Source organism: Ursus arctos, unplaced genomic scaffold (genome assembly GCF_023065955.2).
Source record: "Ursus arctos isolate Adak ecotype North America unplaced genomic scaffold, UrsArc2.0 scaffold_4, whole genome shotgun sequence".
Classification (NCBI taxonomy): domain Eukaryota; kingdom Metazoa; phylum Chordata; class Mammalia; order Carnivora; family Ursidae; genus Ursus; species Ursus arctos.
This window is the reverse complement of record NW_026623056.1, coordinates 88,116,411-88,130,876: the sequence shown is the minus strand read 5'-3', so window position 1 is coordinate 88,130,876 and position 14,466 is coordinate 88,116,411. Positions and strand designations below refer to the sequence as shown.

Sequence of the window (14,466 nt, the reverse complement as noted above, 5' to 3'; positions counted from 1 at the left end):
ACGTGATTGCAGTGTTCCATTTCACCAGCATGTTTCTTGCGACATCCGTTATGAACAGAGAGAATTACATGAGAGAACAGCTCCATGTGGACAAAGAGCATATGTCCAGTGTGAGTCTTTGCTGGTCTGGCTTATTGTAAAGTCAAGATTTTGAGTTCTTGGAGTGGGAGAGGGCTCACATGGCTTTCACATGATTCCTCCTCAACGTCTCCAAGCTGGGCTTTGAAAGCAGATGAGTAGCAAGTTCTAGAAGAATATACTCACTGACCAAGCTCAGACGGTAGACCTATTAGGTTTGAATCTTTATTAGAGTTGTTATTTATGAGCCTGTCTTTTCTATTAGATTGCAAGTTGGGGAATGTGTCTTTCGCATTCTTCATCACCAGGTGAGGCAGCAGCAAGCTCATGGGCTGTGTGCGGAGGTCAGTCAATGTGCATTTATTGAGTTAATGGTGATCCAGACTTAGTTAGCAAGCATCATGGAGTCACAGGACTTGGAGGTACAAGACTCTTGATGATCTTAGTTCAACTTTGTATTAGTCAGAGTTCTTCAAAGAAACAGAACCAATCGCTCTCTCTCTCTACCTCCTTCCCCATTCATTTATTTATTATGAGGAATTGCCCATGTGATTATGGAGGCTGAGAAGTCCCGCAGCCTACAATCTGCTGCCTGCGAACTGGGAGCCCAAGAGAGCCAATGGTGTAGTTTTGTCTGAGTCTTAAAGCATGAAAGCCAGAGACCTGAACACAGGAGATAGATGTCCCAGCTCAAAAGCCCAGCAAAGGGAGCAAAGCCTCCCTCCCTTCCTCCACCTTTTTGTTCCATTCAGGTCCCTAGTGGGTTAGTTGATGTCACCCACCCACACAGGGGAGGGCAGACCGCTTTACTCAGTCATCCAATTCAAATGCTGATTTCTTCTGGAAACACCCTCACAGACACACCCAGAAATAATGTTTAGCTAAATGTCTGGACATCCTATGATCCAGTCAGGCTGACACAGAAAATTCTCACAAACTTCTTCCTTTACCCATGAGAACACGGAGCCCTGGAGGGAAGGGATGCACCTCTCCCAGGGACGCTCGCACAGGTAGGGGCGACCAGAGCCTGTGCTCACGTCTACCTACAGAACTTGGTGGTAAGATGACACGTCTTCATTTTACTTCATCATACCACTAAACACTCCTAAGGATCTCTCCCACTAATTCTACACCATGGAATGTGTTTCTGTAAGCTTCTGTTTGAATTGCTTCTATGCACCAAGCCAAGCAACCAGACAACCAAACCCGCTAAAACTTAAATCCTAAAGTTAAAGTGAATGATATTCCTAGACGATGAATTGCCCTGGGGTTATATGTGTGGCAGAAATTATAAACACAGAAATGGTACAGTTGCCATCTACTGAGGGCACACTGTTGTCAGGCACTGGGCCATCCACTTTGTAGAAAAAGTATTATCTCATTTAAATCCCACAAGCACCCTATGGTGTAGGTATTATTTATTATTCTCACTTTACAGATAAAGAAACTAAAGCTAGAGAAGTCAAGATCATGGCTCAGGATGTCCCAGACAAAAATTTGGAGAGCCAGGATTTGAACCCAGTTCTCTCTGACTCCAAAGTCTGAGTTCTCGTTCCTATGCTACCCTATCAAAATTCCCCAGGGACGAACACAAGGACATGGAATGGTGGGATGCGTTTGTTGAATTGTTCAGAGATTCTGAAATGGACTTTTCAGAGGAGACTAAGGAAAGAAAGAAAGACTAGAGATGTTCAAAATAGTCTACCGTGTTGGTCAGCACACAACCGCTACATTTCTGGGATGGGACTGAAAACAGCTTAGATTTAGCGTGAGTGGCTGGATGGATGTTAATGAATGTAGAAAAAAAATATTATGCTAGATGAATTGGTTTGGTTTATTCCATGCTTAATTTACCCGTGGGACACCCACCCCCAAAGGGTGGGGACCACGTAGAGCTTAGGGTTAAGAGTCATTTATCAGGGGTTACCACACTTGGGTTCCAAACTCTGCCATTTTCTAGCTCTGAGATCTGGAAAGTCACTTAATCTTGGTGTTCTTGGCCTGCAGCTGCACCAAAATGTAGACGATGGTAATGCCTACTTTGTATGACACTGTATGGATTAAAGAAGAAAATACATGTCAAGTGCATGAACAATGACAAGGATATAGTAAGACCTCCAAAAATTATAGCTTTTCTTTTCATATTTGGGTCAAGCATTTGGGAGAAATCCCGACACTCAAGCGGTCGATCTGCACACATAAGCACGTGGGGTGGGTTGAATTGTGGCCCCACAAAAAGATATGTTAAAGCCCTAACCCCCAGTGCCCGAGGACATGACCGTATTTGGAACTAGAGTATTTTTAGATTCCATCAAGTCAAGATGAGGTCATGAGGGTGTGTCTAATAAAATGACCTCTGTCCTTATGAAAAGGGAAACTTTGGACACACAGACACACATAAAGGGAAGATGATGTGAAGACACGCAGGGAGAAGGCCTTGTACTAATGGAGGCAGAGATTGAACTGGGGCAGCTGTAGGCCAAGGAGTACCAAGAATGGCCGACCGCCACCGGAAGCCAGAGGAGGCAGGGGAAGGATTCTACCCAGAGCCCCAGAGGGATCAGGGCCCTGTTGAACCTCGCTCTCAGACTGCTGGCCTCCATAAGCCTCAGACAACCTATTTTGGCTGTTTTAAGCCACTTAGCCTGTGGTACTCCATCACTGCAACCCTTGGAAACTAATATGGTATGTGTGCTGTAGTTAGACGTGAGCATAGACAGAAAGTCCAGGGAGGTTTATGGAGTGAGGACCACGGACAAAACTCCGAGGACGCCAGCACCTAGAGAGGGACAAAGAGAACCCAGGCAGGGAGACACATTAAAATGGAACACATCATCGCATCTAAAACACCATGAGCATAAGCTGTGTTGTGACGGAATAACCGAGGAGACGCAAGAGGGGAAGAAATGAAGGAAACAAAATCCAAACACTAGGTAATCCGCTCAAGAAGAGTTGAGAACGACTCCATCCAGTGCAATAGTTCGGCATGTCAGAATGTCACAAGTATGTTTAGAGCCCAGCAAAAATAATTCAGTCATGTGTTTTCTGAATCAAATACTTAGTGAAATTACGAAATCTCAAGCAGGCTGAGGATAGGCGTATTTTCTTACAGTGTTTGACTTTTGTAGGGTATTTCATGATTCATATGTACAATGAATTTTTTTGACAATCCATTAATTAGTAGGTGCATGAAACAGAGCATAGCATGAGCTAGGTTGACCGGGTGCACTGGAAATGGGGAAGTTTTAAAGTAATTAGGTAAAAAAAAATGCCGAGAAGACTCTTGGTTCTAGTAAAATGTTGAGCTTAAAAGGAACTTAAGGTGTTCCTCTTGCAGAGCCCCTGGGAATGGAGCATGGAGCCTGACACCCTTTTATATGCCTGGCTGTGGGAAGAAAGTCAGTGAGTTCCTTAGCAACTCTAAACAAGGAAGGAGCTGAGAACAGAGTACTCTACCCTCCTGTTGTCACCTGCTTGTCACAGGTGGCATCGATGGGGGTGGGATACCAGTGTCTATAATACGGAGATTTGGGTTTTAAAGGAGCAGGACATGAGGTCTTGGTCTTGCACAAAGCAGGGAGTTGGACCTGATCTCTCTCGATGCATGCAGGCACATGACTGTGTTTCCCCCAGCAACCCCAGGTTGAGAAATTAAGCATCGAAAAGTGGTCGTGGGCTAAGGACAACCTCGGACACCTGGCAGAAGGACATAGGAGAACTTCCTGGAAAGACATATCTTCAATCCAAACTTTACAGAATTCCTGCAGAGAAAGATTCACTGAAGATGACCCTGTAACCCCAAATTACAGAAACAGGGAGAAACAATCTACCTAGACCAAGAGTCCGTAGAAACAACGGACAATGTGGTTAAGCCCTCAAGAGTGTTAGCTGATTGAAGCATGGCACTGAGACTATAAAGTAAGTAGACTTAAAAGTGGTTAAACACACAGTAGAAGGAACCAGAAGGAGAAGAGCAAGACATTATGGAAAAGAATAGATAATTTTGAAGAAGAAGCAGGAGAACTCCTAGAAACACAAAACAGGATTCAAAAGTGTCAGAAACTCAGTAGGTGGGTTAAAGAGTTGATTCGAAAAAGCTGAAGAGTGAATTAAGGAAAGTAGACTTGGAATTGTTTTCAGGGTGCAGGACAGTGACGAAGAGATGGAGGATGAGTGAAGGTCAAGGGCAGGGAAGGGGCTCATGATAATGTGCCGTGTAGATCTAATAGAAGTTCCAGAAAGGAGGGAATCAAGAGAATGGGCAAGGAGAAATATTCAAAGATATAAAATCTGACTTCTCAAAATTGATGAACAAGACCATTTTCCAAATACAGGAAGCATAAGACAGAGAGAAAGATAAATAAGAATAAGCCCACACTAATCACATTCTGGAAAGACTGTAAAAACACCAAAGATAGAGCACTTAAAAACCAGCAAAGAAAAAAGACCATCTGAAAACAATTTCAGTTATAAGGACAGCAAACTTCTCAACAATGACACAGAACACTGAGGACCGTGGAAGAAAATCGTTAGTGAGCTCAGAGAAACTGACACAATTCTAGCTCTCTCCTGGGCTCTTAACTTCTTCTTCTTTTTCCCTGCCACAGACTCATTTAGTAGGTTGGTGAAACCAATGTGTCCTTTAAAATAAACTTCAGAGGGATGTGAGGAACAACTTCGTTAAGAGTGCAGTGTAATCCATTCTGTAAATTGTGGGGGAAATAAAGATACTTTCAAACAAAGGGTCAGAGCGTGTGGCTAACCAATCCTCACTTCGGGAAACAACGAAAGATCTAATAAACAAAGAAAATGGATCCTAGAAGAAAGGAGTGAGATAAGAAGGAAATGGGAGCAATGAAATTGGTTGCTATGAGAATCGATCTAAAGAGAAACGGCTATAGAGTAACAGCCACAGCTTCCTAAGTAGGGAGCACAACAGGGTACAGTAAAAACACTGGACAATATCATCTTATAAGATGAAGGATGGATGCTGAGAGCTCAAGACTTCTGAATTCCTTGCTTTCTTTGGGAAAAGGATATATTTGGTGATTAAATTTGGATTTTGTTTAAAGATTAACAAGTAAAGAAATAGAACTAGAATGTTAAACAGCCAAACTGGTAGAGAAAGGAAAAAAAAAACGAAGAAAATTAGATCTGTTGAATAAGACACTTGAAAAGGAGGAATAAAGAACATACAAAGCAAGGTAAAGAGAACACAGTAAGGTGGCAGAAATTAGATCAGTAACAATACATGTAAGTAGGCCAAAGTTGCCATTAAAGACTAGGCTAGATTAAAAAAAAATACTCAGAATTCAATTAAGTACTGTTTACAAAAACATCTAACACAAAGAAAGAATGACAGCAAACAGAGGGGATACGATGTATGGTCAAATTCTGATCAAAACAAACCTGACAAAAGTGGAAAGAGAAAGCAGAAAGCATTGTTGGAGAAAACTGAGGGTCAGTACATTATAAATAGAAAAGTTACATGCATGAAAACTATATGTCGATGAACTTGTATGTACATAATAACACAACCTTAAAATTCGTAAAGAATTTTAAGCATAAAAAGGCAAATCCCTTTTAGGTGAGAGATTTTAATATGCCTTTCTCCGCAGTTGATAGATCAATGACCTAAAAATTAGGTATATGTTACCAATTTTGGTCCAGTGGGTATTTGTAGAAACCTGCACCTAACGGAAACACGCAGTCTTTATAAACTCTCAAGGGGCATTTGCAGAAATTGGCCATCCAGTCGACCACCAAAAAATGAACAACCAGAATAAGAGAAAATCGGTGTCAGGTAGACCTCATTCACTGGCTAATTCACTAATTCAAAAAAATTAGAAATCGGTAGCTATCGAAATGATAACTGAGCCCCATCTGTACCTTAGGAAATGAAAAGGTTCAGGAACAGCCTTGAGTATAGGCTTTTTGAGTGCCAATTTCAGTCTGTGGTAGAGTGAAGCCCAAAGTGAAACCAGTTCTCTTGGTTCAACCTCCTTTCGTAAGTGTGAAGTCTTTCCCTACAAGGAGGCAAAATGTGAAATCTTATTTTTGCAGGCTTTTGAGTGTCTCGGATAGCAGATTGGCAGACGTGCCCGGGGCCTGGTTTTATAAACAAAGACTTCATAGGATTGCGATATGGCTTAGACGTTCATTTTCTGTTGGTAGTTCTTTTCTTAAACAAGGGTGATTTTTCTATCTGGAAGCCAATATTTTACACTGATACTGTTCAAGAAAAATGACAGGAGGGCTGATATGCTCACCGGTCTGACTCTTGCTTAACCTGACTTGTGTTCGTTCCTGGGGGGGGGGGTCTCCGAAACAGGATGTTTGCCTACATGAGGTATTCTGTTTCGTGAAGATTCAGTACGTCTTCGGCAATGCAATATCCTTTTGCCTGATTTAAATATCTACTTAATATTTTCCTGGCAGCAGTGGAACGCTACTAGGTCAGAAAACAGTTTCAGGGAAATGTAAAAATAATTTCAGCCCTCCACCCACGCACCGCTTGCCCCCCCCCCCCCACGGTAATTTAAACGGTGCAACTCTTGAACTCTCTGCTTTGCTTGTGTTATTTTTCTTTTCCTTTCAACTTTACTGAAACAGCCTTCGTAAAACTTGTGGCTATTAACCACGGACTCGAAGACCCAAATAAGAGGCTTCGGAGACAGATGACTTCTTTTTCCCCCTTCCCTTGGGCTCTGGGGTTTACCATTTTGATGTCCATGACATGGGGACTGATGACACAGCTGTTTTCCAAACAATTGGCCTGGAGGCTGAACACAAAACAACTTATCTTCAGCGGGTCATGATTCATCTGACAGAAGCATCCCCAAAAGCTTCTCAAAATAAAGCGTAAAGCAGACTTTTGTGTTTAGAGGAAGAGGCTGGCCCTGCGATAGGAGATTGTTTATCGCCGAGTTTGCGATGTGAAGCCCGTTGTCTGGATGCATTATTTCTCTGCGATGTTATTGTTGGCAAAGTGCTTTCACATACATTATCTCATTTACTTTTCTATTCCCCTAACATTTCACTTAATTACCCACAGAAAAAGAAAACAAGTTCCAGAAAGGTTAACGTTTACATCTAGTAAATGGTTGAATCAGAGCCCAAATATTGGTATTCCGGCTCCCAATAAAGCCTTTTATTTGACCACTGGGTTTGCTGTGCTTGATGTAATTGTAATTGGATTCCTCAGACATTTCCAGCGACTCTGAAATCCCTGGATCATAAAGTCCAGGCTTCTTAGCAAGATACTTGGGACCCCAGCTTTCACCTCCGTCCTCCTACGTCTGTGTGCTCCCTCTCCAACCCTCTACTCCAGCCGCACCCGATTTCTCACTTCTCCCTCAACACCTCGGGGGGTTCATGCCTCTGCGGGTATGAAGCTCGGCTCTCACCGTTCCCCCAAACTAAAGGGCTTCTCTCTGCTTCTGTCACCCACATTCTGTCAGATGCTTGAGCCAGACCCTTCTGGTCAAAACGCTACCCCTTTCCTTGGCATCTCTCCATTTCCTGGCCGCCTCCGAATCTCCCGTAGTATGTGTGTATACAGTAAATGCTTGGTAATTCTTATTTGAGTTAAATGAATCTTAGTCCTGCTCCTGTGGGAGCCGTTCCAGAGGTCTTTGAACTCGGCATGTCGTTTTATAGAAGTGGAGAGGCAGGTTCCATCACGAGGTCAGGTGATGGGGTCCTGAGCCACACTGCTCTCTGGAGGCCGAAAGTGTGGAATGGCACACCTGAACATAGCCGAGGGTGGTGTCTTGGCTGGGGTTCATTCTGTGGCCCTCTCCTCTTTCTCCTTCCCATGCAGAGTTGGGGGTCAGGGAAGGAGGTGAGGTCTGTTGAATCTTGTGGGACCTTATGAGCCCCTTCTGGGATGGCAGGGTGGGGCAGAAGAAGAAAGCTTTGCTGACATACCATGGACACTGGAGGAGATCTGAGAGACTCTACTGGGCTCTCTGTGGAGTTGAAGGGAGACCTGGGACCCACCACACTGACCTGAACTCCGCAGAACGCTACCCACGGCTACAGCATCCATGCCTGGCCCAGGTCCTGGGGGGGACTCACTGTGGGGCTGTCACTGGTGCAGCCCCAGAGGGTCATTATAAGTGCTTAGCTCTCAAGAACATTGAGGACAGATGCCCAAAGGACGTGGTGAGCAAAGGCGAGGGGACAAGAAGGGGCTAGTCCTGCAAGCAGCGCGTGGTGTTTGGGTACAGGCATGGGGCGTTGGTTCGGAGATGGCAGGCAGTTGTGTGTGGCTGTAGGGTGACGGGATGGGCAGTGGTTGGGAATGACACCCATGAAGACAGTGGGATCTCGCAAACTCAGTCCTGTGCTTCATGTGGGGGAGATTGGGCTTGTCTCTTGAAAAGTGTTCTCTGTTATGTTACCTCCAGAGTAGGTCTGGAATAATGGCACCCCATGGACAGGTCAGAAAGGAACATCGTTCTTTACTCTATCCTATGGCCATAGTTTGTTTTTCATGTTCTTTGCTTATAAACGTATAGGACAGGGATGTGGGGATCCATTCCCAAAAAGATAACAGGAGTAACACAACTTTGTGTAACTTTATTCTTTTCAAATAAAGCAATCCCATTAATAAACTGTATAAGAGAGTGAGATTAAAATTTTATACCCTTGAAAGCTTTATAAAAACATTGTAACAAATGTTTTATTTTTTAATTTAAATTCAATTAGCCAATGTATAGTAAATCATTAGTTTCAGATGTAGTGTTCAATAATTCATCAGTTGCATATAACACCCAGTGCTCCTCACATCACGTGCACTCTTTATATATATATGTATATATATTATATATATATATATACAAGTCCTTTGTAAGATCTTGTTTTGACTTTGAAACAGAGCAGAATATATTTTTATAAACATTTTTAACCTAAGTACTAAATGTTTATTGGGAAAAAAAAGAGAAAATACGGTTTAGTGAAAAAGAAAAAAAATCTAAAAATCTCCATCACCTTCTCCCCAGAGACGACAGTTGACCTCTTACTGCTGAGCCCTCCGAAATTCTTTCCATGGATATATTTACATTTCTTCGCAAATGTGCTTCAATAATGTTTTCAAACTTTTCAATTTAATCCACTTTGAGCATTTTTTCCTATCAATATATTCAGCGGTGTAATTCTAGTTTCCAAGTATCACAGGAACGTCCCTAAGTGCGCCACCACTTAACCAGTTCTCTTTGGTTGGACATTTAGGGTGTTTCCAATGTTATGCTATTATAAACACCACTACAAAGAACATCCTTGAAAATAAATCGTTGCGCACATCCTCTATTATTTCCTTACGATAAATTTCTAGAAGTGGAATTTTTAGTTCAGAGACGATGCACACATTTTTTTTAAAAGATGTTTTTAATGTATTGCCGAATTGTTCGTTAGAAAGGCAGCGATTTATAGTCATGCCAACAGTACAGGAGAACGGCAGTTTCGCCAACCCCGAGTGAGAATGTTCGTAATAAGAACAATGCAGGTCAAGGAATTGGTCCCTGGGGTCTCGCCCATGAGTCCCTGAAAGGAGAATTGAATGAGCCGTGACAGCCCTGGGCTTAGCAAGGGAAACCAATTAGCAGCACGCCAAGGGACCACAGAGAGATTAGACTTCTTTTTTTGGCTGTCTTCCTAAGATGTCATTTTACCATTTTAACATGAAGCCTGTGACTTTTGGGAAGATGTTTATATATCATTTTTAGATTATCTAGTTAAACCATTAAGAGAAGAAAATGCATTCCCAGAATGAACTGATTTCTAGGAAGTAGTTACCAGCCCCCCTCCCCAAATAGTCTTTCTAAGTTGTTAAAGGCAAAAACAAAACAAAACAAAATTACAAAGGGTTTGGCTAATACCTTGTGGTGGGATTTAAGAAAAATGACCTAGGGAGGGGCACCTGGGTGGCTCAGTTGTTAAGCCTCTGCCTTTGGCTCAGGACGTGATCCCAGTGTTCTGGGATCAAGCCCCAAATCAGGCTCCTCCGCTAGGAGCCTGCTTCTTCCTCTCCCACTCCCCCTGCTGTGTTCCCTCTCTCGCTGACTGTCTCTCTCTCTCTGTCAAATAAATAAATAAAATATTTTTTAAAAAAAGGAAAAGAAAAAGAAAAATGACCTGGGGAGGATAGCAGACGGGACGATCTTCTGTCTGAGAGGCCATGACTTCCTCCACATAAAACAAGCAGCACGAGGGCTTGAATTGGGGATCATTAAATATGCTCCGTGTCTGTATAATGATGAATTATGACAGGCCATGAGGAAAAGAAGAAAGAAGACCTTCTATAAAAACAGTATGGAGTCTTTTTTTTTTTAAGATTTATTTATTTATTTATTTATTTATTTATTTGAGAGAGGGGGAGACAGCCAGCGAGAGAGGGAACACACGCAGGGGGAGTGGGAGAGGAAGAAGCAGGCTCCCAGTGGAGGAGCCTGATGTGGGGCTCGATCCCAGACCGCCAGGATCACGCCCTGAGCTGAAGGCAGACGCTTAATGACTGAGCGACCCAGGTGCCCCCCAAAACAGTATGGAGTTTTGACCATTTTATCCCCCTAGGTCAAATTCTGACCCAATGGCAAAGAGCCACCTGAACTCAATGGTGGACAAGTTAACCTTCTGTATACACACTCCATTTTCACGGCCTAACAAAGCGTTCCCGTGTGTTTGGATTACACAGGAATGTGCACACCTTCCTGTCAACACTGCCGTTTCAGGTTTTGTAGATGGCACAGGACCAGAGCTCTCCTTGGTTTTCACATTCTATGCACTGATTGCTGCTTGAGAGTGAGTGCCACAAAGTTGGTGGAAATCCCATCCTAACCAGAAAAATTGAACATGTACGTGCCCTACGCTCCAGCAATTCCACATCTAGGTCTTCCCTTCAGGCCAGCACCTTCCCGTGCTTGCACGTGGATCATCTGAGGATCTGATGAAAACGCAGGTCTGGAGCGGCACCTGAGATTCTGCGTTTCAAAGTAGGTCCTGGGTGATGTCGATGCTGCAAGATCCCAGGACCCTACTTTGAGCAGTGAGGCCCGGGGGTGATGGTCTGAACCTTGACTGCACGTAAGAATTACCTGGGGGAGATTTTAATAGTTCCGGTGCCTGAGCTGCCCTCCAGCAGAGTTAAGTAAGAATCTCCCTGGATGAGACCAGGCTCAGTGCTCCCCTCTCCCGGTGATTCCAGTGTGGAGCCAGGGCTGTGGACCAATGCAGATGCCTTCACATGTCCCTAGGGAGGTGGACACTCAGATGTTCACTGGTCAGTAAATTGGGCCTATGCATGTGACGGGGCCCAAGAGCTGCTTACCTGATTGAATACCCCTACATGGATTAACTTGGACACATCTTGAAAATACAGTGGTGGGTGCCAAAAGTGAATCAGATATCATTCATGTTAAGTTTAAAAACACAAACTGTATACATAGTTGATATGGTAACAGGACTCAGATATACATAGGGATGATGTATTCATCAAGTTCAAAATGGTGGTTGTTTCTGGATTGTTCAGAAAGGGAAAGTGGGGGGTGGATTCCATTGGATTTGAAGTCATTTCTTTCAATTAGAAAAGATATGGCTGTGAAAGGGAGTGGGGAGAGGAGACAGAAGAAGAGGGAGAAGGAAAAAAGGAAGGGAGGAAGGCAGGGAGAGAAGAGGTGAGAACTCTGGTGGTGCGACTCTCTGGCTGTTTCTCACTGCTACTGCTATTTACTTTGGTAAACTTGAAATCTCTTCCAATGGCACACAACGTGTCCCAGCCTTGAGTAAGCCTGAAACATCAGTAAGACCAAACAAGGTTCTAAAGCTATTGGCTATGAAGTGTTTGGAAAGGATGACTTATCCCTACACTGGATTCTCACTCATTATGATCAGAGCATCTCGGCTTGCCCGACCTCTAAGGGCCTGTCTAGAGAACTAAGGTCAAGGCTCTCATTTTACATGTAAAACAGATACAGAAAGGAGAAGCAGTCTCCAGGGGTTGCAGCAAATTGAGAGACCCCGGGATTTGAACTCTGGGCTCCTGCTCCCTGCCTGGGTGTCTCCTATCTGCCAGTTTTTGGAGGCCCTAAATATCCCTCCACCCGGGGCGTCTGTGTGGGACAGTCTCAGCTGTACTTCCATTGGGGATTGCCTGCTCCGTCTCCCCAGGGCTGTGCCCTCAGGGATCCCACCCTGTCCCCACCCATAAGTGGCAGCAGAGCGTGATGATGTTGCCAGGATGATGTGGGGTGTGAAAGTCCCCCAGCCTGTCCCCTCCCCCTGCAGGTGCCAGGTAGGTAAAAGCAAGGAACTCATAGCTCTCTCATAGAAATACGAGCTCATCGGAGGTGCTGGGGTTTTGGTTTACCTATACTTTATTTCCAGTTTTGTGGTCAGTATTTTTCAGTATTTTGTACAAATACTTCTTTTGTGTGACAGTAATAAACATCTTCCTAATTTGTGTCTTGAACTTTTTATTTTCATCTAAAGTAGCCTGTGGTTTAATGAGGAAAGAAAGTTGCCATTTTTTTCATTTTTAAATCAATAAATAGAAGTCAAAGTAAGTGAAAAAAATGAATAATTAAAAAAAAAACCCACGCCCACATTAAACTTTAGATTTTCTGAGCAACCAGGGGGGCAATGGTGTGAATAATCCTAGACTTCCAGAACAATTCACTTTAAAGGCCATGATCTCTGCGTGTAAGTCAGTTGGCGTTTTTTGTCTTTCCCCCAAGACACCTGTTGATGGGTCACCGAGCAGGGCTAGAGGCCCTTCTTCTGGCAGAGCAGGAAAAGGGGCCGCTCTGGAAAGCTGTGGCTGCCGGGGATCCCGTCTGGGAGGTGGCTCCACCCTGGAAATGTCTCTTTGGGAGCTGATCGATTGTGTTCCATCCCCTTCCAGATCCTACGCTGTGGAGTACAGACCACGTCCGGCAGTGGCTGGAGTGGGCAGTGAAAGAATATGGCCTTCCGGACGTCGATATCTTGCTGTTCCAGAACATCGACGGGAAGGAGCTATGCAAGATGACCAAGGACGACTTCCAGAGGCTCACCCCGAGCTACAACGCTGACATCCTTCTCTCGCACCTGCACTACCTCAGAGAGAGTAAGATGGTCCCCGCTCGGGCTGGGATCCCTGTCGGGCTGGTTCTGGCCAGCCTGGGCTGAGAGGGTTCACAACAGTCGGTGGAGAGCTTCTTCCTGCCCTCACCCGTCTCCTCATCCAGGGTCTGACAGAACCAACTGCTTACCAGGCCATGACGTAGGTGAACGTGGTGAGGAGCAGCCAGGGCTTTTCCCAGAAGCCAAAAAGGCACGTTAGCCCTCAGTTGCCTCCGCCAGGGTCACCTCCACCGAGAAGATCACATGGCAAAGGGAGCCAAAGCTTGGTCTGGTCACACAGGACTGAGTCTCCATGGTGCCCCAAACTGAGACAGAAACAGATGGAAAGGCTCCTACCTGATGGGAATTATGGGGTTTATCCTCCCTAAGGCTAAACCAGGTCCCCTCCAGATCCCACGTGCACACAAAAGGAGGGAAGTTTCCATCTGGGATCATGACATGTGGCTTCACCTGACAGAATGGGAATGGCATATTGGCACCTGGGGGCATGAATTCACCAAGTTTGCTGCATATGCTTTAATTTCTCAGACGTCAAGCATGGTTAGCAGGAGACGAAAGCAGCGCGGTAGCGGGCGGTGTGAACTCTGGTGTAAATGCTTTGCCTGGCATCCCGATCCCTTACTCCCTGAATTAAATATGGGCCCACCTAGGGTTTAACACGCTAACAAGCAGCAGGGCCATGGAGAGATTTCCAAGCAGCCCAGGATACGAGGGCGGGAGTGGGGAGGTGTTTTTCTTCCTTCTTTCTTCTTTTTTTTTTTCTTTTTTTTAAAGGAAGGTAATTCTCTCTCTTTTTTTTCATTTTGATGTCGCTTTTGTTTTGTTTTGTAGCTCCTCTTCCACATTTGACTTCAGATGATGTTGATAAAGCCTTACAAAACTCTCCACGGTTAATGCATGCTAGAAACACAGGTAATGCTGGCCCTGCCCCTTGCCCACAGGACAAACGCAGGGTCTTGCCCACAGGTTGCATGCTTTAAAGGTGGCACGCGGGATGGGCAGGGCACCAGGAAGGCAGAACGGAGAGGATGGTTGAGGGGTTCCGCAGGCTCAGGAGGCTCTTGTGGGAGGTACCAGAGCCTACAGGCAGGGGGCGCCCTTTGGTTTCCGAGCACTGCCCACTCCCTTTGACAATCAAAGGACTTCTTTTAAGCCGGAGATGTGCAGAATTAGCCTTTAGCCGTAGCCGTAGCTCACGTTTGCTGGGTAATAATCTGCTGCTATTAGTCCCCAAATATGCGCTGTGCTGACTGTAGAAACTAAAAG

At 44.6% G+C, this 14,466-nt stretch overlaps 1 protein-coding gene across 6 annotated transcripts in view; it reads left to right on the top strand.

The window, feature by feature from the left end:
• Positions 1-14,466, top strand: part of ERG (ETS transcription factor ERG) — a 243,123-nt gene that overhangs the window by 209,834 nt on the left and 18,823 nt on the right. For all 6 annotated transcript variants that reach the window (XM_057306539.1, XM_057306538.1, XM_026502975.4 and 3 more), the window contains 2 exons: positions 12,980-13,183; positions 14,032-14,112. In XM_057306539.1, coding sequence (XP_057162522.1) covers positions 12,980-13,183; positions 14,032-14,112 — 285 coding nt within the window. The remainder of the gene's footprint in view (positions 1-12,979; positions 13,184-14,031; positions 14,113-14,466) is intronic.